The 26,433-nt window shown below is 43.5% G+C and overlaps 1 protein-coding gene across 1 annotated transcript in view; it reads left to right on the forward strand.

Annotated features, from left to right (window-relative positions):
* Positions 1 to 209: 209 nt before the first annotated feature.
* AKAP8L (A-kinase anchoring protein 8 like) overlaps positions 210 to 26,433 on the forward strand; it is a 52,821-nt gene continuing 26,597 nt past the window's right edge. Inside the window, exons 1-9 of the mRNA XM_030545439.1 lie at positions 210 to 313; positions 14,783 to 14,815; positions 17,389 to 17,617; positions 21,023 to 21,491; positions 21,994 to 22,117; positions 22,323 to 22,369; positions 22,983 to 23,019; positions 25,055 to 25,163; positions 26,103 to 26,244. Of these exons, the coding sequence (XP_030401299.1) occupies positions 301 to 313; positions 14,783 to 14,815; positions 17,389 to 17,617; positions 21,023 to 21,491; positions 21,994 to 22,117; positions 22,323 to 22,369; positions 22,983 to 23,019; positions 25,055 to 25,163; positions 26,103 to 26,244 (1,203 nt within the window). The 5' untranslated portion in view covers positions 210 to 300. The remainder of the gene's footprint in view (positions 314 to 14,782; positions 14,816 to 17,388; positions 17,618 to 21,022; positions 21,492 to 21,993; positions 22,118 to 22,322; positions 22,370 to 22,982; positions 23,020 to 25,054; positions 25,164 to 26,102; positions 26,245 to 26,433) is intronic.

Below are 26,433 nucleotides of genomic sequence, written 5' to 3' on the forward strand. Positions count from 1 at the left end.
CCTTTCGCCGTTGAAGCGGCTCTTGATTTACATCTGTCTAGCCTATGGAAAGTGAGAGTGATTTTGATTGATGGCTTTGTTCTTCTAACGGCAACAGAGCCCGGCGGGAAATTTCCCCAGTGGGAGGAGAATAGGGCGGGCTGGCAGCCCCGGCCACCAATGACTTGCGGGAGGGCGGAGCAGCGCGTCCAATGCGGTCGGGAGGCGGGGCTGGGCAGCTGCCGTTGCCGTCCGTCGCAGGAGGCAGCCGCGGGCTGGTGGTGGGTGTGTGAGGGGAGAGCGGGACGTGGAGCTGCTGTCATGAGCTACTCAGGTGAGGCTGCGGGGGCCGGGCCCTCGGGGGTCGGCTGGGTGCAAGATGGCGGCTGCCCCCGTTTGTGGGGGGGTTCGGCGCTGCCCCTCCTCTCCTGTCCCTCACGGCGGCCTGCGGGGCCTACTCCGAGTTCTCTCCCCCCGCGCCCGGCGAAGGGTTGGCCCAGTCGCTCGCTCCCCCCTCCGTGGGGCCGGGGTGACGGTGGAAGGGGCCTGACCGTCACTTCCCACCCGCCTCATGAGCATAGGGCTTGTGGGGGTCGTCGGGCGGGTTCTGACCCCGACCCAGAGCACAAACAGGCCATAGCCCTGCAGGGGGTCTGCCGCCGCCGCCCCTGCCGCGACCCCTGCCGCCTGGCACAGGGCCTGAGGGGACTGGAGCTGGCACTGATCCTGATACACTACCGCAAACATGGCCTGGGCACCGGGGGTGGGGCTGGCCCTGGCCCCGATCCCTGCTGCATGCCATGCCCTGGCCTTTGGTGCCACTGCCCCCCCCCCCCACTGTATTGCATGGCACGGTACGGGGGTTGGCACGGGCCCTAAGGGGGGAGGGGGCCCTGACCCCCTGCTGCATGGCACAGCGCTGGCTTTGAGCCTCTGGTGCATGGCATAGTATGGGCCTGCAGGGGGACAGGTATGGAGTCTGGTGGGGTGTTGGTGCAGAACCCGTTCCCCTACCGTACAGTGTGGGGCCTGGTGGGGCACTGACCCCATACCCCTACTGCACAGCATTACAGGGGGCCTGTTACTCACCACACAGTGTGTTATGGAGCTTGGGTGGGGGTGTGTCTGGCACTGACACACACACACCCATACATACCTCAGCTGCATTGTGAAGTACTGTGTGGGCAGAGCTAGCACTCACCAGTCCACACACACCACATAACAGAATTGCCTGGGGCCTGCCAGGGGCGGGGGGATCAGCCACTGACACCCCTCACATACACCATCACCCATCTTGCATTACATGGATTTTGGACATATGGGAAGATATACAAGGGGTGGGGGACAGAGACACACCCACACCATTGCACAGGCTCTGGTGGGATATAATAACCTGGAGGAGGCATTGGCAGTACTACTCTGCCATACATAACATTGAGTGGGCCTCTGGTGAGTGGGTATAATAACTAGAGAAGGAGCTGACATGCTTTTCCCTGTATGTAGCATTGAGGGAGGGGGAAACCCTGCACTGGTAATATTCTCTGTCAGTTGTGAGTAATGGAGACAGTGAGAGTAAAGGTGGAATTGATTATACCCTTACCTTACCGTCTCTGCATCGTCTTGTCAGTGGTGGACGGAGGAAGAAATTTACACTGCTTCCTCGCATACTCACCATTGCTTGAAGGAGTGGGGAATTAAAAGGGTGGAGAAGGTGATGGTGGTATCTTCTCTCCTTTCTCCCTCACACAGGCTTTAGAGGGTATGTAATAAAGAAGAAGTTGGTACCAATATCCCTGGCTAATGAGCTGGAGGATGCGAGGGGGCAATAAGCAGGATAAAGCTGGCACAGATTCCTCCCTTCCCCGTGCATCTTTCAGCTGATGAGCTCGGGAGAGAGAAATTGAGATTTATACCCAGCCAGGGTGACAAGGCACATGAGATTCTGCATATGAGAGGGGCATCAGTCCCTGCTTCTTCTAACCTCTGTTGAAACAAAGGAAAGGGTAGCTCAAGATTGTGTAGTTGAAGTTGTCCTGTACAGAGTCTCAGGGATTAGGCTGGGAGCCCAGAATTTGTAGCTTTGCTACTTTTTGCTGCAGGTTTGAGATTTTTTTTTTCTTCTTCCTCAGTGTGGTTGCAATTAACTGCCCTTATGTGCTGGGTTACATGTTTTGTATTAAATAAAATGAGAGAGGTTGAGGGGAGGCAGGGAAAGTACTAACCTTAGTGATGTAGGGTCTGTAACACAGAACTCGGACTCAATAATACTGTACTGCTAAAAGACTATTAATCTAGTTATGAAATTTGCCTTATTCTGATGTACTCTGTTGTATTTGGAATGTTCAAAATGTTGCCTTCCAGTTCTGCAATTTTGGACAAATTTAATATTATAATTGGGTTTGTAACTCCTGCATGGCCTGACACTTTTGTATCTAAATATAAGGGGTTCGCCTTGATCAGTGGTGACAATCTCTCACTTATACTCATACCTCAACTGTGCACTGTGATAGCTGGCCACCAGATTGCTCCCTTTCTTCCCCAAGGTGGCAGCCTGTTCAGTGCTGTGCATGTATAGCAACGATTCTCAAACTTAGGGTCATGGAACTGCTATCGTTTTCTACAGACGCTAAGGCTTAATGTAAAAACTGTTTCCATTTGTTATGGTTTTGAAGGACCTTCTGAATACAAATTGCTCCAGTTATTCAGTTTAATCTATCTTATAGGGGAAAGTTGTACTTTCTTATGGAAAATGTTATGAACAAATTTTGCTTGATGTATTTTTAAATATGAAATAATTGACTGTAAAAACTTATTTCAGTCTACATAATATAACTAGAGGGTCATAGAATTTGTTGCTTCTGTATGTCAGGCTCATAACATGCACCTCCAGCTCATTGTATCCCTCTTTCTCCCCCACGAGTTCCCTGAATGCCACCCTCGCATCCCCCTCTATTTTAGTCTCTGCAACCCACCCTCAAACTGGGGGTTCTCTGTGTGTACCCCTGCCTCTGTTGCTTTGAGTGCCTTCCCCTCTCCACCATATGCGAAGGAACTTGAAAAAGCAAACTGCTCATTCTTGCTGAAACAGAACAAAAGATTCTGGGATGTGGCATTATAGAAGAAGTGGTTGATTTGGGGGGTCATCAGAGGATAAAAAATTAAGAATCCCTATTTAGTATGGTAAAGAGCTTTGATGTGGTGTGTATTGGAAGGAACTATAGAACTTTTGCTTGTCTGTTATATAGTTTGTAGAGAGAGTCTTTTATATTTGTGCTTTCATGTAGAAATAGGGTAAAAATGATGTGACGCCTGTAGCCCTCCTCAAAACAAGAATTCATTTTATATTGGTAGATGAAGGTTTTCAGGATGTACTCCTTGACTGCAATCTTGTAGGCTGTTGCAAATATTAAGAGCTAATTAATCTGCACTTGAAAGGAATCTAGTAAATGGTTTGACTACTAATAGATTTGAAACTTGAACAAAAATATATTGCTGGACACTTTCTCAGTTTTCATTTTTGTGGAATTTGAAGCGTTAATCTGAGATGTGTGTTAATGCTTGTATGGCTTATAGGATTACTTTGTAAGGAGGAGGTGGGGGTAGGAGTAGAACATCGTAATGATTCAATATACATATATTTTTATCATTGTTCGCCTAGAAAACACATTTAGGTGGTGACACGTATCAGAGGGGTAGCCGTGTTATTCTGGATGTGTAAAAAGCGACAGAGTCCTGTGACACCTTATAGACTAACAAATGTATTGGAGCATAAGCTTTCATGGGTGAATATCTACTTCGTCAGATGCATGTGGTAGAAATTTCCAGAGGCAGGTATAAATATGCAGGCAAGAATCAGTCTAGAGATAATGAGGTTAGTTCAGTCAGGGAGGATGAGGCCCTCTTCTAGCAGTTGAGGTGTGAATACCAAGGGAGGAGAAACTGCTTTGACTAGCCATTCACAGTCTTTGTTTAATCCTGAACTGATGGTGTCAAATTTGCAAATGAACTGAAGTTCATCAGTTTCTCTTTGAAGTCTGGTACTGAAGTTTTTTTTTGCTGTAGGATGGCCACCTTAAGGTCTGCTATAGTGTGTCCAGGGAGGTTGAAGTGTTCTCCTACAGGTTTTTGTATATTGCCATTCTTGATATCTGACTTGTGTCCATTTATCCTTTTACTTAGGGATTGTCCAGTTTGGATGATGTACGTAGCAGTGGGGCATTGCTGGCACATGATGGTGTATGTTAGGTTGGTGGACATGCAGGTGAATGAACCAGTGATGTTATGGCTGATCTGGTTAGGTCCTGTGATGGTGTCGCTGGTGTAAATATGTGGGCAGAGTTGGCATCGAGGTTTGTTGCATGGATTGGTTCCTGAGCTAGAGTTACTATGATGCAGTGTGTGGTTGCTGGTGAGAATATGCTTAAGATTGGCAGGTTGTCTGTGACTGAGGACTGGCCTGCCTCCCAAGGCCTGTGAAAGCAACGAATCGCTGTCCAGGATTGATTGTAGATCACTGATGTTGCGTTGGAGAGGTTTTAGATGAGGGCCAGTGGAGTTCTGTTGGTTTCTTTCTTGGGCTTGTCTTGCAGCAGGAGGTTTCTGGTTATACGTCTGGCTCTGTTGATCTGTTTCCTTATTTCCTTGTGCGGGTATCGTAGTTTTGAGAATGCTTGGTGAAGATCTTATAGGTGTCAGTTACTATCTGAGGGGTTGGAGCAAATGCATTTGTACCTCAATGCTTGGCTGTAGATGATGGATCGTGTGGTATGTCTGCGATGGAAGCTGGAGGCATGAAAGTGGGCATAGTGGTCAGTAGGTTTTCGGTGTAGGGTGGGTGGTGGTAATGTGACTGTCACTTATTTGTTCCGTAGTGTCTAGGAAGTGGACCTCCCGTGTATATTTGTCCAGGCTGAGGTTGATGGTGGGGTGGAAGCTGTTGAAATCGTGGTGGAATTCTTCCAGAGTCTCCTTCACATGGGTCCAGATGATGAAGAAGTCATCAATGTAGCGTAGGTAGAGAAAGGGCGTGAGTGGATGAGAGCTGAGGAAGCATTGTTCCAGGTCAGCCATAAAAACATTGGCATATTGTGGGGCCAGGTGGGGTGCCCATAGCAGTGCCAGTGGTCTGGAGGTATATATATTGCACCAAATTTGAAATAATTGAGTCACAGAGCTCAGCAACCAATTGTGCTGTGGCATCATCAGGGATACTGTTCCTGACAGCTTGTATTCCATCTGCGTGGGGGATGTTTGTGTGGAGAGCCTCCACATCTATGGTGGCTAGGATGGTGTTTTCTGGAAGATCACCAATGCATTGTAGTTTTCTCAGGAAATCAGTGGTGTCACGGAGATAGCTGGGAGCGCTGGTGGCATAGGATTTGAGTAGAGAGTCCACATATCTGGAAAACTATTTCAAACTATAACTCTTAGAGGGATCATTCTGGCATGGGGTACTCTCCAGGCTTTTTTATATTTTAATATTTTTAAATTCTCAACGCTTTTGGGGACCAAAAAAAATTGTTAAATGTCGACAGAATTCCTTGCCATTCACAAATGAGAGGTGATTTTGGTCTACAAAAGATCCTGGTTTATTTCAGTTTGATGTGTCCAAAGCCTGAATTGTTCTAATGTGATAATTACTCCCAAATGACAGAACCTTCCAAAATGTGCTCGGCTTCATAATAGAGACAGACTAAAGCTCCATAAAAAAGAGCCAGGAGACTAGTAGCTCTTGGGATACATCTACACTGCAATAAAACACCTGTGGCTGGCCTGGGTCAGCTGACATAAGCTCACAGGGTTCAGGCTGCAAGGGCTATAAAATTGTAATGTAGATGTCCAGGCTTGGGCTGGAGCCTGGGCTCTGGGACCCTGAGTGTAGACGTGCACTCATTTGCTTTGCTATAACAGGTTCCTACAAAGAGCTTATGTTTTAATGTGGAACACGTGATGAATGCTCTTGGTGTCAGCCCAGCCATCAGTACAAAGCAAAAGGTGGCTTGGCATGAGCTCAAAATGAGTGGCCAGAAGAACTGAATTGCTTCTTGGAAGGAGTTACTGACATGTGGGCAGAGGTCTATTGGGTGGAGTCCAGGGAAGAAACCCATGGTAGAAAGGAAATAGTGGATGAGTTTTGCTCTGTCCTTCTAAGTGGGGTAGTTTCTTCATATTGAAAACAGCATGGAGAGGCCTAATATTGAATGTGTGTTTTGCCGAGGAAAGATGTTGGCTAAATTCCAATTTAGCTAATTTAATTCTTCTTTCTTAAATTGCCCAAGGAGATCTAATAAGATAACTTATTCTTCCCTTTCCTTCTCTGAAGGCTTAGGTAAACTTTTCCATGCACTGATCTCATAGTGCTGCAATGGATCTTCACAACAATCTTGCAGTTGAATCCCCTTTTTACCCCAGTTGTCCATCCAGACTGTGGTTGAGATCTGGCAGTGGAAACCTGGTATTGAATGACTATAGAGACTGAAACATGCTGAATCCCTGTCTAGAACGTGTCCATGATAGCTTCTGAATGAAAAGAAATAGCCAGGGAGTTCTGCCCCATTGTGAGGCAAGCAGAGAAATCCCATTCTTTTCATGCAATGGAATAAAGAGAGTATCCAGCAATGGATGTTGGTGCCCTCTTGGAATGGATTCCATCTAGTGTCCTGATTATAGTAGTACTCTCTGTGGACCTAATTCTGCTCCTCTGGAAGTCTTTGGTAGTCCTCTCTTATACTTTAAGTGCAGTTGGATCAGGGCTTCTGTCACCCAGGATAAAACTATAAGGAGCAATTAGCTCTCAGAAGGTGGGCTGTTCAGGTTCCTGACATTTTCAGCATACCTGAGATGTCCTCTCTTGTTGAGCTGTGAGATGCAAGAATAATCCTGGGGAGGTGAATCTGGAACAAGAAGACCGCGTTTTCGGCTACCAGACATGGAAACACATGGGATGGGCCGACCTGAGGGAGGAGAGGAAGATGAAGAGTTTAGAAGCAGTAGATCAGTGGCAGGAAGTGTTAATTGTGTTCATGTAACCTAAATATGCATGCAGCTGAGACTAGGTTTCTTTTTAGGGTGACCAGATGTCCCATTTTTAAAGGGACAGTCCCGTTTTTTGGGGTTTTTTCTAATATAGGCACCTATTACCTCCCACCCCATTTTTTCACAGTTGCTATCTGGTAACCCTATTTCTGCTTGACCATCAGAAATGTGATGAGGGACGAAAGGATCCCCTGGAAGCACCTTGTATGCCTGGGTTGCTATCTTGGATTCTCTGCCACTCATACCAAAGGGATATTTCCCTTTCTGGATTGCTTCTATTTGTTTTTCTTCTTTTTGGACCATTTTACTTGGCTTTTTTTTTTTTTTTAATAGGAGATATACCTATCTCCCAGATCTGGAAGGGACCTTGAAAGGTCATCGAGTCCAGCCTCCTGCCTTCACTAGCAGGACCAGATCCCTAAGTGGCCCCCTCAAGGATTGAACTCACAACCCTGGGTTTAGCAGGCCAGTGCTCAAACTACTGAGCTATCCCTCACCCCCTCCCTCCTGTCTTCCAACAGTGGCCAGTACCAGGTGCCCCAGAGGGAATGAACAGAACAGGTAATCATCAAGTTTTATCCATCCCGTTGCTCATTCCCAGCTTCTGGCAAACAGAGGCTAGGGACACCATTCCTGCCCATCCTGGCTAATAGCCATTGTTGGACCTATCCTTCATTAATTTATCTAGTTCTTTTCTGAGCCCTGTTATGGTCTTGGCCTTCACAACATCCTCTGGCAAGGAATTCCACAGGTTGTATATGTTGTATGAAGAAATACTTTTATTTGTTTTAAACCTGCTGACTATTAATGTGTTATGAGAAGTAGTAAACAACACTTATCTATTTTCTCTACACGAGTCATGATTTTATAGACCTCAATCATATCTCCCCTTAGCCGTCTCTTTTCTGAACTGAAAAGTCTCAGTCGTCTTAATCTCTCCTCAAATGGAAGCCATTCCATACCCCTAACCATCTTTACTAATGATCTGGATAATGGGATGGATTGCACCCTCAGCATGTTCTGAGGGTAGGGATAGGGTCCAGAGTGATCTAGACAAATTGGAGGATTGGGCCAAAAGAAATATGATGAGGTTCAGCAAGGACAAGTGCAGAGTTCTGCACTTAGGACAGAAGAATCTCATGCACTGCTTCAGGCTGAGGACAGACTGGGTAAGCAGCAGTTCTGCAGAAAAGGACGCGGCGATTACAGTGGATGAGAGCTCCATATGAGTCAACAGTGTACCTTTGTAACCAAGAAGGCTAACTGCATATTGGGCTGCATTAGTATGAGCATTGCCAGCAGATCGAGGGAAGTGATTATTCCCCTCTGTTCGGCACTGGTAAGGCCCCATCTGGAGTATTGTGTCCAGTTTTGGGATCCCCACTAGAGAAAGGATGTGGACAAACTGGAGACAGTCCAGCGGAGTGCAGCGGAAATGATCAGGGGGCTGGGGCACATGACTCACGAGGAGAGGCTGAGGGAACTGGGCTTGTTTAGTCTGCAGAAGAGAAGAGTGAGGGGGGGATTTGATAGCAGCCTTCAACTTCATGAACAGGGGTTCCAAAGAGAATGGATCTCAGCTATTCTCTGTGGTAGCAGATGACAGAACAAGAAGCAATGGTCTCAAGTTGCAGTTCAGGAGGTCTAGGTTGGATATTAAGAAACACTATTTCACGAGGAGGGTGGTGAAGCTCTGGAATGGATTACCTAGGGAGATGGTGGAGGTTTTTAAGGGCTCTGCTTGACAAAGCCCTGTCTGGGATTTAGTTGGTGTTGGTCCTGCTTTGAGCATGGGGGTTGGACTAGATGACCTCCTGAGGTCTCTTACAATCCTAATCTGCGATACTATGATTTAAGATAAAGGCAGTTCACAACTTTTTTTGGTGACAAATCCTGCTCCTTTCTCTGAAATGCACACTCTTTGTAGCAGATCCAGTGTCCTACTCTGGGTCTGGATAGGAATTTGGGAGTCCACCTAGGGCAATTCCCACCTATTGAATCTTTCACAACCTAACCCAGCAGGGAGATTCCTGTGTACTAGGGATTTTGCAGTAAGGGTTCAGAAACTCTGGTTAAAATCAAATAGCGTTGACTGTTTTGGCCATGGTTATCATTGCAGCTAATCCATGTTCTGCACTGGTATGATGGCACCTATCTTAGATTTTAAGGTCAGAAGGGACCATTATGATAGTCTAGTCTGACCTCCTGCACAACGCAGGCCACAGTCTCTCCCACCCACTCCTGTAACAAACCCCTAACCTATGTCTGAGCTACTGAAGTCCTCAAATCATGGTTTAAAGACTTCAGGATGCAGAGAATCCTCCAGCAAGTGACCCGTGCACCATGCCCACGGTGCAGAGGAAGGCGAAACCTCCCCCACAGCCTCTGCCAATCTGTCCTGGAGGAAAATTCCTTCCCAACCCCAAATACGGCGATCAGCTAAACCCTGAGCATGTGGGCAAGACTCAGCAGCCCGACACCCAGAAAATAATTCTCTGTAGTAACTCAGATTCCACCCCATCTAACATCCCATCACAGGCCACTGGGCATATTTACTGCTAATAGTCAAAGATCAGTTAATTGCCAAAATTAGGCTATCCCATCATACCATCCCCTCCATAAACTTATCAAACTTAGTCTTGAAGCCAGATATGTCTTTTGCCTCCACTGCTCCCCTTGGAAGGTTGTTCCAGAACTTCACTCCTCTGATGCTTAGAAACCTTCGTCTAATTTCAAGTCTAAACTTCCTAGTGTCTGGTTTATGATGTTATGATTCCTGATGTCAGATTTGTGTCCATTTATTCTTTTGCGTAGAGACTGTCCGGTTTGGCCAATGTACATGGCAGAGGGGCATTGCTGGCATATGATGGCATATATATCACCTGCACATCTACCAACGTGATATATATGCCATCATGTGCCAGCAATGCCCCCTCTGCCATGTACATTGGCCAAACCGGACAGTCTCTACGCAAAAGAATAAATGGACACAAATCTGACATCAGGAATCATAATGTTCAAAAACCAGTGGGAGAACACGTCAACCTCTCTAACCACTCAGTGGGAGACTTGAAGGTGGCAATTTTTCAACAAAAAAAAACTTCAAAAACAGACTCCAAAGAGAGACGACTGAACTCGAATTAATATGCAAATTAGATACAATTAACTTAGGTTTAAACAGAGACTGGGAATGGTTGGGTCATTACACTAGTTGAATCTATTTCCCTATGTTAAGTTCTCCTCACACCTTCTATGAGTCATCTCAATTATCACTTCAAAAGTTTTTTTTCTCCTGCTAATGATAGCTCATCTCAATTGATTAGACTCTTCCTGTTGGTATGCATACTTCCACCTTTTCATGTTCTCTGTATGTATAAATATCTCCTGTCTGTGTGTTCCATTCTATGTGTCCGAAGAAATGAGCTGTAGCTCACAAAAGTTCAAGCTGAAATAAATTTTAGTCTCTAAGGGCCACAAGTACTCCTGTTCTTTTGGTGGCTCATAGTCATCCTGTGATCAACCAATACTCCGAGATCCTTCTCCTCCTCTGTTACTTTCAACTGATGTGTCTCCAGTTTATAACAAAAATTCTTATTCATTCCTAAATGCATGACCTTGCACTTTTCACTATTAAATTTCATCCTATTACTCCAGTTCACAAGGTCATCCAGATCTTCCTGTATGATATCTCGGTCCTTCTCTGTATTGGCAATACCTCCCAGCTTTGTGTCATCCACAAACTTTATTAGCACATTCCCACTTTTTGTGCCAAGGTCAGTAATAAAAAGATTAAATAAGATTGATCCCAAACCCGATCCCTGAGGAACTCCACTAGTAACTTTCCTCTAGCCTGACAGTTCACCTTTCAGTATGACCTGTTGTAATCTCCTCTTTAACCAGTTATTTATCCACCTTTCAGTTTTCTTATTGATCCCTATCTTGATCCCTATCTTTTCCAATTTAGCTAATAATTCCCCATGTGGAACTGTATCAAATGCCTTACTGAAATCGAGGTAAATTAGTTCCACTGCTTTTCCTTTGTCTAAAAAATCTGTTACCTTCTCAAAGAAGGAGATCAGGTTGGTTTGGCATGATCTACCTTTTGTTAAACCGTGCTGTATTTTGTCCCACTTACCATTGATCTCAATGTCCTTAACTTCTTCAAAAAATGTTTCCAAGACCTTGCATACTACAGATGTCAAACTAACAGGCCTGTAGTTACCTGAGTCACTTTTTTTCCCTCCTTTTCTCAAAAATAGGAACTATATAAGCAATTCTCCAGTTCTACGGTACAACCCCTGAGTTTACAGATTCGTTAAAAAGTTCTTGCTAATGGGCTTGCAATATCGTGTGCCAGTTCCTTTAATATTCTTGGATGAAGATTATCTGGGCCCCCCGATTTAGTCCCTTAAAATGTTTGAGTTTGGCTTCTACCTCAGATGTGGTAATATCTACCTCCATATCCTCATTCCCATTTGTCATCCTACTATTATCCCTAAGATCCTCATTAGCCTCATTAAAAACTGAGGCAAAGTATTTGTTTAGATATTGGGCCATGCCTAGATTATCGTTAACCTCCACTCTATTCTCAGTGTATAGCGGTCCCACTTTTCTTTCTTTTGTTTTCTTATATATATGGCTATAGAACCTTTTACTGTTGGTTTTAATTCCTTTTGCAAGGTCCAACTCTACATGGCTTTTGGCCTTTCTCACTTTATCCCTACATGTTCTGACCTCAATAAAGTAACTTTCCTTGCTGATCCCTCCCATCTTCCACTCCTTGTAGGCTTTCTGCTTTTTCTTAATCATCTCTCTGAGATGCTTGATCTACAACTCTTGCCTATGAATTTTTTCCCCTTTCTTGGGATGCAGGCTTCTGATAGTTTCTGCAATTTTGACTTGAAGTAATTCCAAGCCTCCTCCGCCGTTAGATCCACAAGTTCTTCAGTCCAATCCACTTCCCTAACTAATTTCCTTAATTCTTTAAAGTTAGCCCTTTTGAAATAAAAAAACCCTAGTCACATATCTATTTTTGTTCATCCTTCCGTTTAGTTTGAACTGAATTAGCACATGATCGCTCAAACCAAGGTTGTCTCCTACAACCAATTCTTCTGTGAGGTCCTCACTACTCACCAAAACCAAATCTAAAATGGCATCCCGTCTTGCTGGTTCAGCAACTACTTGGTGAAGGAATCCATCAGCTATCACATCCAGAAAAATCTGAGCCCTATTATTATTACTAGCACTTGTCCTCCAATCAATATCTGGGAATTTAAGTCTCCCATGATCACACAATTCCCATTAGTATTTACTTCATTAAAAACATTAGAGGTCTCTGTCCATATCCAAATCAGATCCTGGTGGTCTATAGCACGCCCCAAGCACTATCCCAGGGGAGGCTCTGGTAGCTTTCTTCCCCAATGTGATTTTTGCCCAGACAGACTCTGTCTTATCTATTCCACCCCTTCTTATTTTTTTACAGTCTACCTCATCATTGATGTACAATGCTACTCCACCACCTTTGCCTTTATTTCTGTCTTTCCTAACCAGCAGATACCCTTCAATACCTGTACTCTAGTCATGACTACTGTTCCACCATGTTTCTGTTATCCCTGTAATATCTGGTTTCACTTCCTGCACCAATAGCTCTAGTTCCTCCATTTTGTTACCTAGGCTCCTCACATTAGTGTACAAACATCTTAATTTTTGATGTTTGGCTTCTCTCACATTCTTTACCCGATTATGCATAGACATTCTACCACCAGTATCACCTCTTAGACTAGTATCTACACTATCCTTCCTCCTTATGTCCAGTTAGTGACAAATACGTTTGTGCTGTAAACCAGACCCTAGTTAGGGCACAGGCAGTGGAGAGCATATCCCATCCTTAATACTGGATGACCAGATGCAAAGCAAGTTGCTAGTGAGTGATTCCTTCCTTTCCAGTCCAAGATGATGCTGTGGTCTAGGCCTTGGGCAAATAAGTCTTTGTTCCAAGCTGCATCTTTCTGTAGATCTTGAAAGAAAAAACTCTCCAGTTGGAAGGGTATCTTTGCAGCTTGAATTAAAACAACATTGTACAGAAACTGATGAGTAAGGACACTACTATCTAGAGCATGTTTCCTACTTGTTGTGGATATGGTACTCCTAAGAAATACTGCGCCAAGAAAATTTCTGCACACAAGAAATAAAATTTGCAGAATTTTAAAATATTAATAAATAAATGTGGAGGCTCCAGCATAGCAGTGGTGAGCACAGATCACTGGCTGCACAGAGGTGGGAGATTACCCGTGGAATAGGGACTCTGCAGTGAGGTTGTATCTGATACAGCAGAAGGGCCTGCTGCAGAAACACCCTTGAGCTCTGCCCCTCTGCACCAGGCACATGAGTTATGGGCAGGCAGTCTCAACCCAGCAGGGTCCAACTGTGGGGGGCTTAGTCTAGGGAGATCCAGATGTGGGGTAAGAGGGTTTTGTGTGGGGCATACTGGGTGCAGAAAGCTCAATGGAGGATTTGGATGCACAGGGAAGGTTCCAGATGCAGGGACAATGGGACTCTGCAGGGGAGGTCCAGGTGGGGAAAGATGGGATTCAGCGAGTGGGGTCTGGATGCAACTGGCTGGGACTCAGTGAGGGTCCAGGTGTGGGGTTTCTCAGGGTGAGGGTTCGATGGACCTGCTTAATAGGGGAGCCCCAGCTGCTGCTGCCACCACCAGCGCCAGGATCCCTCCCCCATCCGCTTCTCTTCCATATCCTCTCCCTTTCTTCAGTGCCTCTCCCTCTCCCCACTGTCCCCTGCTCCTGTCTCACTCCTACATCCCATTCCCCCTATCCAATCCTGTCCCCTTTCTTCCCCACTACCTCTCCTCCCCCTCCTCTCCCACCACCCTTGCCATGACCCACCAGTGGCACTCACCATTGTATGGAAAACAGTATGGCTCCCAGCACACACAGAAGAGGAGTTTGTCTGGCACCAGGACTGAGGAGGGGCACTCTCCATCATGCAGGCAGCTCTGCCCTTGCAGAAATGGGCAGTGGCATGTGACCCCGCACAGCCCCCCATGCCACGCTTCTGTTTGGGGGTGGGGGGGCAATACCCCCTGTCCTCCCTAAATTATGCTCACCGGGGGACCCCTTCCCTCCCCCCACCACCTGGTGATTTACCTCTCTTCTGGCTGCTCCAGGCACCGGTTACCACAAGCCTGTGCTGTGGGGAGGGACACATGACTGCTTTTGCAACTTCCCTTTGCTTCTCCATCCTTAATCTGCAGAGGACATGAATTCTGTATGCTCAGTGACCCAGAATTCCTCCAGAGTAATATAAGTTTGTCAAGCTCTGATCTCTTTTTAGGGGTATCCACTGAGATACAATCAGGCTTATTTGGGTGCATTTGATGATCAGATCTTAAATAGCATAGATTCTCCTTCATGCTAGCTGTTCTAACTAGAGTGTACCATATAATGGGTAGACAACCTGATTTTCAGTGGCACTTTCAATGCCCAGGTCCTGGCCACCGGTCTGGGGGGCTCTGCATTTTAATTTAATTTTAGATGAAGCTTCTTAAACATGTTAAAAACCTTATTTACTTTACATACAATAGTTTAGCTATATATTATAGAAAGGGACATTCTAACATTTTTAGAAAGTGTTACTGGCATTCAAAACCTTAAATTAGAGTGAATAAATGAAGACTCAGCACACCACTTCTGAAAGTTGCCGACCTCTGCCATATAATTTGGGTTTTGACCACCTTTTGGTCTTTTTCTAGGTTATGGCAACTGGAACTCTGGGACAAACAGAGGCAAGTATAGTAAAATCTTAATACCATTTTTTCATGATAATGTTATCAGTCAGAAAAATGATTATAAAATTGAAGTTTTTCACAGCTCAAATCTGTTCCCCATGCCTGAATAATATCCTCTTAGGTCACATGCAACTCTATTTCGGTCAGCGTTGCAGAGCCCCTATAACTGTGACAGTCTTTACTATTCTGCCCTGTGCATTAACAAAATCAGATATTTCTGTTCCTAGAAGTCAGCAGTTTGTATCCTTCAGTCTTTTTGTCTTACATCGCTTCTCTGTGAAATGGCACTGAACGTTAAAGTGCTATCACAGCGTGCTAGAAGACTGAATTTCTAGTTCTTGTGCCAGAGAGACGTGAAAAACGTCAGTGTGTCTGCATTTAGACCCAAACTTGAAACAGGCCTCCCTTTATAAATACTTGTCTTTTTCCAGAGGCCATGCTCGCTGTGCTCAGACTAGAGTGCGATGTCCAGCTGTGTGGTAGAATCTCACTAATCTATATGCTTTAATTAGCACAAGGAAGCCTCTCTCCACTCCTCAAAGACTGACTAGCAGAGCAGCATAGTATGTTTTTTATGTCACTGACTGGTAGTTTAAACTGTAGTCAGTGTTGTACCAAGGATTTTATGACCTTTTCACTATCTTCAGAGCTAGTTGGAAAACTTATTTTTGTAAAAACCAGAAAATATTCATGGTTCATTCAAAACGAGCTTGCTAGCAGTGTCATTGTTTTACTACTTGTGTTTATAGTATCACTTAGGGTCCCCATCTAAGATCAGGGTCCTGTTATGCTAGGCACTGAACAGGTGTATTGTGATTTAGTCCATGTCCTGAAGAATTTACAGTTTAAAGGGACAAGACAGAGGGAAGGTAAGAGAGATTAAGTGACTTCCCCAAACATAGCCACCAACTTCTCCTGGTGCCAGTGGATGCTCGACCCACCCTGCCCCGCCCCCATTCCAACCCCTTCCCCGAAGTCCTCACCTCAACTTCACCCGCTCCATGCCCCAATTGGACCCCTTCCCCAAATCTCCACCCGAGCCTCGCCTCTTCCCTGCCTTCTCCCCTGTGTGCAGCGCATTCCCACTCTTTCCTTCCCCCTCCCTCCCATAGTGTGTTACGCCACGAAACAGCTGTTTCGTGGTGGCAAGTGTTGGGAGGAGAAGCGGGGTTGCGTTGCGCTCGGGGAGGAGGCAGAGGTGAGCTGGGTCGGGGAGATGCCTGCACCCACCTATTTTTCCCCGTGGGTGCTCCAGCCCTGGAGCACCCACGGAGTTGGCGCTTATGTCCCCAAAGACATTCTAGGTCAGTGTCATTTCAGGAATAGAACAGAGGTATCCTGACTCCTAGGTAAGTGCTCTGTCCACTAGCTCATGCTACTTCCTAATGCTATTAAATATTCTTAAACTACAAAAGACATTAGAACAAAGTACATCTTGTGGTACTGTCTGTTTTACTTACTAAATCAGTTTGTTCACAATAGCTTTTTGACTCATAAATTCAGATTAGCAAATCTCTGCTTTAATTTGCATGTTACTAAGAATCCTAGAACTACAGGGTTGGCAGTAGGACATGCTGATGGGTGAACTGAGCAAACCTAAAATGTAAGTTAAAAGGGAGAAAACAGCGTAGAACACTGATGTCATTTTAGTCAGTTTTCTGTCCATATCTGCTTTGTAAGTAGCATGCCGTGGGCTGCATTTGGGGAAGCTGTTCTCCATCACCCCTGAGATAACATACAACTGAGAGGGCCATTTCTTTCATTTACGTGTTGGCAAGAGAGGGAACAGAAGGGACACGAGTAATATTTTGTGCTGGTCAAAGTTAGTGGGTGGTTATTGTTCCATTTTTAGAATTGCACGAATTCTTATGCATCTCTAGAAGAATAGACCCCAAACACAATAACGTCATCTAATTCGAACAAATCACTGCTATTTATAATGTGAACTGACTGCCTAGCTTAGAGGTATGAATTTTATGCTATGAAGTCAGAATATAACTGGGTATGGATACAGTACAATTTCATGTCAAACTGACATAGAGACAAGCCCACTTTGAACTAAACTAGACTCGTCTTAAATACGTTATCTTATAATTTCTTCTCACACAACCTACACTCTTTACACATGCCTAAATGTCCATGCCACACTAGCTGTTCTTTCTGATGGTGACTGGATTATGTTTTCTCTCTCGAATCTGTTTTTATCAGGCAAATGGATTGCCATGGAAGGCTTTGCGTATGCTACACTGCAGCCTGCCCTGGCCATGAGTGAGAGCAAGAATGAAAATTGAGGGTTAAATATTAGTTAGGGCAGATTATAATAATAGTCTACATTGCTGGGATTTGGTGTGAAGTTTCTTCCATGTGTGTTTTGACCTTCAAATCCTGGTGTCAGATACACTAACACACCTTGGCAGGTGTCTTGTAAGGGGAAAAATGGGTTAAATGTAAATTAAAACCACCACATTCTGTGGGGAAGGGGCACTCTTGGGACTTCTGTGTCTGAACTTGGATAGAAATGTTCGCTCAGCTGCTTGACTGGAATTCTCAATGACACTTTCTCATTTCAGGATATGAGGGATATAGTTACGGCTATGGATACGGTCAAGATAACTCTGGCAATTATGGGTATGGTATGGCCACTTCAAACGCTTGGGAAATGCCTAATTCAGACACAGACCCTAACGCTTCCACTGGCGCCGATGCTGTTATAGCAAAAATGAACCAGCGCTTAGATATGGTGTCTCATCTAGAAACGGACACAATGCAAGGAGGACATTATGGCTCCAGTGGAGACAGGTGAGTCTAGAGATCAAGATGAAAAGATTCAGTACCAGACAGGTTAGTGTCTTTTCCTGAGGGAACTGCTACTCTAAACTTCTACTGACTATCAGAGTTGCCACCTCTCACTTCTTTCTCATTTTGACCTCATTCTCACTTTGTCTTCACATTTTGGTTTTCAAGAGGAACAGATAGATAAAGGGAATTAGTTTAGCTGGATTTTCCTTCTTTTTGTTTATATTTTTGAAATAAGTCATTTGTATCCCAGTTTGAGTAGTGAAGTCTTAATAGTCTGGTGACAGGTACTTGAATGGTGATGCAATCTTTACAGTAGTAGAAGGATATGTTTAACTTGGAAAAAAGAATCCTCTCGCAGTTTTAAACTGGAGATGAATAAAGAAGAGATTCCTTAATATTTCTATATCTGGGAACCTGCTGATGTATTTCATTTCTATAGCATTGCCACAACATTCATTTGCCTGTGCCCCTCATTTGATTTTAAGCTTAACTGTTAATCTAGAAGTGACATTTTTGTTCCAGGTTTGGCCTGCTGGTTGGGAATACTGTACAGATGTCCAGAAAAGACCAAGTGACGTTTTGACCATGTTTTAAATCTGAAGTATATGCAATAGTAATAAGGACTGTTCACTTAAAGATTTTCTCATGTTAAATTTCAAAATGAGTTTATATTCAAAATTTAATACTTCTACAACACTGCTGTTCATTCTAGGTTTATGTGAAATATTAATTCATCCCAGCAAATCCATTTCTGAGTATTTTTACATCTGAGTATTTTGCTTATGTACAAGTATTGATTTGAACAATATCAGGTTTACATCTATGTAGAGGAGACATCTATATTTTGTAGAGAACTTGAAGTTTGTTTGCTACTGTTCAAATACTAAGTATGCAGAGACATTGTCAAAATAGCTTTAAACTAAATTCCATATAATGTAAGCAAATCAGAACCTCTTCTCTAGAATGAAAGCATAGCTTGTTAGTAGTAAGAAATGTCCTGCAAGAGACTTTTATACATTATTATCCTTTTATGTTGGAGTGCATTCTGGTTTGTTTGCGGTCGGCTTTTGTTGCATCTGTACTTTGTTTTAACCAACCAAGTTTAAAACTATAAAAACTTTATAAAAAGTTTATCACGAGAACTTGTGATATGTTTACCAAAAATATAATTCAATAGTAATGACTTTTGAATATTGCAAAATTGCTACGTGTTTATGAATAGAGGACAAATGTACAGTAGGCTTCACAAAGTTTTTAGGAATTACTCCTCTGAAGTCTTGCATCAAATAGATTTTGGTGGAGTATTCTGTGTAAAAGCACTCATATAAAGTACATCAGAGTTGTTGTTTGTTTTTAAATCCATCCTGGGGAAAAAATATTTGATAATAGCAGCCTCTTTAATGTAGTAGACAAAGGTAAACAAGTTGAAACTAGACACATCTTAGACTGAAATTGAGATGCAGATTTTCAACAGTGATGGTATTTAACCATTGGAACAACTTACCAAGGGTAAAACGTTTAAATCAAGATTAGATATTTTTTTAAAAGAGATGCTGTAGGGAAGTTCTTTGGCCTGTTATACTTGAGATAATAGATGATTACACTGATATCTTCTGGCCTCATCTATGAATCTGTAGCTGTCTTGTAGGGAGTGGAAAGTACTGTTGCAAGGCAGCAGGTGAATGGTTTAATTGACTAAACTCTTGGGTTCTAATTTCATAAGATGAGAACTTTGAATTTGATGTTCCATCCCTTGTCCATTATTCAGACATCACACAATTGGGATCTTCTGCTCCAAGCCCCAAACATCGGGCAAGATACCTTGCATAATTCTGTCACGATAGATGATACTGGGCTTGTAACCCAGCTCTGTTAACAGATTCTAGCTCTTGCTGGAGAAAAGATATCAAATATCCAGAGTGAATGTAGTAAACCATTTAAGGGACAAAAGGATGAAATTAGTGGTTTAGAAAACCTCAGCTTTTAGCCTTCAGTCTCATTTCCTAAAAAGCAGAGTGTGGGGAGGGCTATTCAGTTGCTGCAGTTGAAAGCTCTGGCTTACTGTAAATGGGCACGTGTATCTTTACCATCTGAGGATTTTTGGTGATTGCTGGTTTGGATGATTCTTCTCATATCAGTAGATGGAATGGCTTTTTTTTGTTTCCTTTTTTTTTTTTGGCTTTGGAGTTAGTGTTTCCTTCTCCTGCCATTGTTTCCTTCCAATTTCCTTGCTTTCAAGACCTTGCTATAGAGCATAACTACTGGGGGTTGTGCCCCAGTGGTCAGTGCTAGTTTGACATTTGTGTTCTTGCTTGCTTCCTTGTGTAATGTGTGAACCTGTTTGTGTTCTGTCTTGTTGGGTGTAGATTTCCCTCACACTATGGCTCATCTGGAAAAGTAGCATGTGATCATGAAGAGTGTGGAGCCTCCCCTTAAACTTTGATATATCATCTTTGCTGAAAATTGAGTCTGTCAGCCATTGCATAAGATGTGCAGAGGCACTACTTTAGATATTATAGAATTTAAACCAGCAGGGTTTTGTATTTTTCTTCTGAAACTGTCCTGGTTAAAAACTGGTTTTGTGGAAACTACAATGACCAGCAATAACTCTAAAGTCATGTCTACATGGGAAAGTTGACTGGGTAAAAACCCTTCCCAAGAGACACAAGCTAAATCAAGAAAAGGCACTCTTATACCAGAATAAATACCCACATGAGGTTTTACCAGTATGACTGTTGGCTTAAATTCACACCATGCATCATACGCAGAAACTTGGTTGTGTAGACAAGGCCTAAACTGAGCCGTTCCTCCTAACAATTCAGAATAGAGTAGGGGAAGAGAAGCAGGACTATTACTTTGTGGCCTAACTAGCTCTGCATTTGTTCTTAACTATTTGGATTGTTCAGCTTGACTTAAGCATAGCTAAATAGAGGGCGGGTAGTGAATGTATTAAATTGAAATCGGAAAATCTGAATGTCTGCACAGTTGAAAATCCACAGCTACCACTAACTGAGGTACCTTTGCTCAGCTTGGGAACTTTTCTTTTTTAAAAAGATCAGTGTGTGACACAGTAATTTTAACAGAAATTGAAGATTAGTTTGGTGTGGCCTTCCTGGCACTTCAGGCATATGTAAATCTGACTAGGTAACTGTGGTCCTTCAGTGATGGACTGAGGTTGAACTGAATCCCTGCTACTCCTTGCCATTCTATTTATGTCCTTCTCCCACTGCTGTATCACATGGAAAAACTCCCATGTTGAGTGAAACCTCAGAGCCTTTTTCGATATAAATGAGACGAACATTTCTGTTTTTGTTTAATCTTTCTCCTGCCATTTCTCGGCAGGCTGTAATGTGGTGCCTTATATGCTACTGACTGGATTCCTTGCTTGCTGTGCGACTCTTGCAGGTATAATACATATGAGTCCTACGACTCAAGGTCTTCACTGAACGACCGTGATCTATACAGATCCGGCTATGATTACAGTGAGGCTGAACATGACACCGAAAATGCCTATGAAGGTTGCTATGACAGCTTCTATGGGAACCACAGGGACCAGTACCAGAACAGAGCATGGGACAACTTTGGCCAGCGGGGTCAGAACTGGGCCAGAGACGGGCGAAATAACAGACCCATGGCATCTTCATATTCCGGGCACATGGGCGGACAGTGGAATGAGCCGCCACAGCCAATGGGAGGGCGGGGCCATGGCCCCCACGGCTCCTCTAGGCTCCCATCCCTCTTCTCCCACAACATTATCCCAGAACTCAGCATGTTCCAGGGAATGCGAGGTTTCTCTGGAAACATGCGCTTTGGAGGAGGCGGCATGAAACAACGAATGAGGAGAAACTGGAAAATGTGGGACGCAGACTTTAAAGTAAGTACCTGTGCAATCCTCTCCCACCCATTTACCTCATATAGAGACTGTTCACTTCCCAACAAACTACACTGTCCAGCTCTGAGTGCAAAGGGCCCTATTCTCTGAAATACTATACTTAGTTTCCACAGTGTAATTTGTACCTCTGTGCATTATTTGATTGGCATTGTGTTTTTTTCTAAATGGTTTGAAGAGGCCACGTTCATTCATAGTGCAGTCTTAGCATCCAGAATGTTTAACTTTGATGCTCTATTGTAAAGCTAGGAAAGTAAATGTTATAGTTTTGTGGGTTAATCTGATATGCTGAAGGAAGGTTGCTGTGAAGGACTGTGCCAAATGTTATCTGTCTTGACTGACTTTGCCTGTCAGAAGCATAACTGTGTTTTCTGGGAAGTTTAGTTCAATATAAAGGCCTTTTAAGGTGGCTTCATGCAGACCTATTTGCTGCTAGCAGGGGATGGTGTCAGCATGTACATTTGGGGACTGATATTTTCCTTTCTAGTCACAGAAAAAGAAAATCAAGAAGGACCCTACCTCTAAGAAGAGAAAACAAACTGACAGCACTGATGAACCTGATAGCAAGGCAGCAAAAACTGATGGCTCTGACAACTCCGACTCTGAGAATGGTAAGAACCTCTTTGGTGACTCCTAATGAGCTAGCTCTTAGTCATGTGACGTTATCAGAGTGCCTTTGTTTCAGGTAGTAATTGGCTCTGACACTTCAATTTCTTTTGAATATTTAATTTGGTGGTAAAATTGTTAATACCATTCTTTGCTGAGCTACCCAGCTGTTACTTTTTGTATGGTGACCATTTGTGATGTGCTTTTCAGAGGAAGGGACTGAAGGAGAAGCAGCAGAGAAGGAGGGCTCCAAAGCTGTAAGTGAAACTGACCCTTGTAATTCACAGTAAAGACCAAAATGTTTGAGAGAAGTGGATGAGTGGCCATGTAGCTAGAGTTGAGGGCAGAATGTTGTGGTGGCAGCATTAAAAACTAAATGAATCTTCCTGCAGTGAGAGTGGGAACTACTTCTTACCTTTCAGTGGTAGAGAGCTGGGATTGGTGAGGAGGAGGGTGATTGGATCCTCCATGTAAGAAAGCTTGAAGGTTGTAAATCCTCTCGAGATTACTTATTTTATATTGCAGTAATACCTGCAGGCCCCAAGAGAGATTGATTGGACCACTGTACAGGTGCATAGCAAGACACAGGCCCTGCTCCAAAGAGCTGAAAATGCATGACTAGAGAATTTATGAAAATGATTAGGAATAGGAATAGGAAGAGGAAACCTAGAAATCAACAGTGTGTTGTACTGTTGTCAACTCGCAGGCTAAATGTGTTCCTCAGACAGGGAACCCTGCTATCTGAAGTCAGGAGGGAGTCTCTTTGGGGAGCAGGATGTTTAAGAGATGTAAAACTAGTATGCACTCACTTTCTCCAAGACAAAAGTTATAGGTAGGGATTGCTGATAACCTCCTGAAATTGTATTTTAGGAGGGTGAAGATGAAGAAGGAAAAGATTCTGAGAAAGGTGAGTCTGAACATAATTTCTTTAAAAGCATTCTTGGGAAATGAGCCAAGAACTTCTTCATCAAGGGATGTGCTAAGGGTCTTCAGACCTTACACTTCTGTACAGCATAAACCTTCTGCCAATAAAGGACTCTGCTGTGGAGGCAATGGCTCCAAGTAATAGTCTGTTGACTGACTTGGTTCAGGCACTGTCTTGCTCCTTTTGTTCTCTGAGCTGTAGCTTGTACACAAATCTAAAGGTGGTGGATTATGATGATCTGAGTTAAAGCTCTCATCTTTCAGCACTCTAGAGCTTGCACTGGTTTCTGTACACAGTACATAATCCCTAATGGATATCTGTCTGACACACTGCTAGGCCTAGAATGCTAGGGGATGTTACAGGTCATGATTGAGGTGCTTTAGGAAACATGGGGAAATCCAGCACAGCATCTGGTGACTGCCTGGCTCAGAGCCAGTGCTATAGGTCTCGTGAGATTTATAGTGTCTCTCTCTGCTATAAAGAAGAGGGGTCCCATGGACAAGGTAGGGTGATTAGTGGTTATGGTGCTAGCCTAGAACTTGAGAGACTTGGGTTCAAATTTTGCTTTGCCACAGGCATGTGACCTTGGGTAAGTGTTTGTTTCTCTTACTCTGTTCCTCATTTGTAATAACAGAATAAAGTATTTCATTGTCTGATAGGGGTGTTAAAGATTGTGAGGCATTCAGGTACTATAGGAATGGGGCTCTATAAGTACCTTAGAGAAATACTAGTTGGTTAGAGGTTTCAGAGGGGTAACCGTGTTTAGTCTGTGTCAGCAAAAACAATGAAGAGTCCGCGTGGCACCGTAGAGACTAAAATGCTTATTTGGGCATAAGCTTTTGTGGGCTATGACCCATTTCATCAGATGCATGGAGTGGAAAATACAGTAAACAGGTATAAATACACAGCCCATGAAAAGACAGGAGTTGCCTTACTGAGTGGAGGGTCATTGCTAATGAGGCCAATTCAATTAGGGTGGATGTGGCCACATCTACCATGATTGAATTGGCCTCATTAGCATTACAAAAAGTAATTTTCCCTTCAACTGTTTGGAAATGGGCCACATCCACCCTAATTGAATTGGCCTCGTTAGTACTGACCCGCCACACACTGTGATATGGCAACTCCCATCTTTTCATGGGCTGTGTATTTATACCTGCCTACTGTGTTTTCCACTCCATGCATCTGAGGAAGTGGGTTATAGCCCACAAAAGCTTATGCCCAAATAAATGTGTTAGTCTCAAGGTGTCACAAAGACTCCTCATTGTTTTAGTTGGTTAGAGTAGAGTTCATGGGATAGTTTGATGTGCCAACACTGTTGTAGCAGCTGGGGAGAGGGTTGCTTAGAGAAGCATGGAGACCTCTCACCAGAGGAAGAACCTGTCTAAATAGAAACCTGATAGCACAGTATCTAACTTGCAGTTGTTATCAGTGGAATGTGATGGCAGCAGTATAAAAACCATATAAGAAGCCTTGGCTGGGAAACCAAAGGGGTCCTCAGGTACCATTCCAGTATAACAGTGGAAGCTACTTCCTTGTTTTGAAAAAATTGGGATTTTTTCATAGGAGAAATTAAGTTCTTATTTCACTGCCAACCTTCATCCCGTGTGCCATGTGCACGGAAGCCAAAGGGGTGAGAGTGGTTGCCTCTTAAAACTGTCTAAAATGGGCCATCTTTTCCCCATAAAACCAGGGGCATTATATCACCATCAGAAATGATAGGTTAGGAAACTGTATCAGAAGAGGTATTCTCTTACCATCCTGCCCAAGCTCAGCCTTTCTGAAGTCTGGGCCAGAGTGTGATGGGACATCAGTTAATAGACTTGCAATGCTCCTTTTAATTGACCAACAGCAGGAATTGTTAAGGGAGCAGCTCTTTTCAACACTTCACTTTTGCTGTCATCTCTGAGCTATATGGGTCAGTCAAGTTGGCTACTAAACTTGTCTAGGTGAATCCTCTTAATCAGTTGGTGTTCACAAATAGTGCCCTGAAACACAACCTGCTTTATACATCTAGGTGCTTTAACAATTCAAGAAGAGATCAGTCAAATCAAGCGCAAATTGCAGGCAGGCAAGAAAACTCAAGAGAGGCAGAAAAAGAGGCACCGGGATCGCATGGTAGAAAGGTACATCTTCCTCTTCCAGTGACACAGTATACATCCTGTCTGAGAATTCTGGAAGGATTGCCTAATGTTTAGAACATGGACCTTGGCATCTGGGTTCTGGCTTTTGTCCCTGGCTCTGCCACTGACTTTTTTGTAAAAACCAGGAGTAGTTACCTGAACTTCTGTGTACCAGTCTCTCCATCTGTAAAATTGGCTTAACACCTCATAGGGAGCTGGTAAGGCAAAAGTACAAATGACTGTTAGCTAATTATAAAATGGAGAACTCTAATCAATATCTCCCCCTCTGTGAATGATACTGCTGAGACCACTGTTGGAATATTGTGTCCAGTTCTTAAAAAAAAAAAACAAAAAAAAACTAAATAGGTGGACTGAGAGAGTACTCGCTAAGCCCTTAGTTACCTACACAGGGAGCTCTCTGACCATAGGGCTCTTTAATCTAATAGACCAAGGCATAAGGCGATCCAGTGGCTGGAAGCTGAAACTTGAGAAGTTCACATGAAGTAAGTTGCACAACTTTAACATTGAAGATAATTAACCATTGGAGCAACTTACAGGCTGTGATGGATTCTACATTATGAAAAAAAAATCTTTAAATCAAGACAGACATCCTTCTTAAAGTCCTCTCTAGCTGTCCCATAAATTATTGGAGTTGGTGTAGGAATTATTGCAATTCTTTGCCCTTGGTTATGCAAGATGTCAGACTAATTGCTGCTAATGGTTCTTTCTGGCCTTAAAATCTGTATTAAAACCTGTAGGAAGGATGTGACCATTCAACCCAGGTATAAGACTTGTCCTCTTGAATGAGCTATGCTCTTTTTTAATTGTACCCCTAAGTACTAGTAGGAAATGACTAGTATCCTCAAGCTGATGAGGAGCCTGGAATGGAACCCTGGGGCTTAGGGGTTGATTTCTCACTTGGTTCTAACTTTGTCTTGGTAGGATTCAGTTTGTTTGTTCACTGTGCAAATATCGGACCTTCTATGAGGATGAGATGAACGTTCATCTGGAAAGCAAATTCCACAAGGAGCATTTCAAATTTGTTGGAACAAAACTGCCTCAGCAGACAGCTGACTTCCTCCAGGTGAATCTGTTGGTTAAGTTTCCCATTACTTCAGGCTAAACAGTGCACCTTTATTTCATGTTGGTTGTCAGAGACCTACAAAAAAAAAATGCAAACAAAAAAACATTGATACTTGGATGTGAATGGATAGTTCACATAGTCAAGACTATGAAAACTTAGGTCTGAAACTACTACTACAGGTGTGATTAG

The sequence above is a fragment of the Gopherus evgoodei genome, unplaced genomic scaffold (genome assembly GCF_007399415.2).
Source record: "Gopherus evgoodei ecotype Sinaloan lineage unplaced genomic scaffold, rGopEvg1_v1.p scaffold_37_arrow_ctg1, whole genome shotgun sequence".
In the NCBI taxonomy this organism is placed as follows: domain Eukaryota; kingdom Metazoa; phylum Chordata; order Testudines; family Testudinidae; genus Gopherus; species Gopherus evgoodei.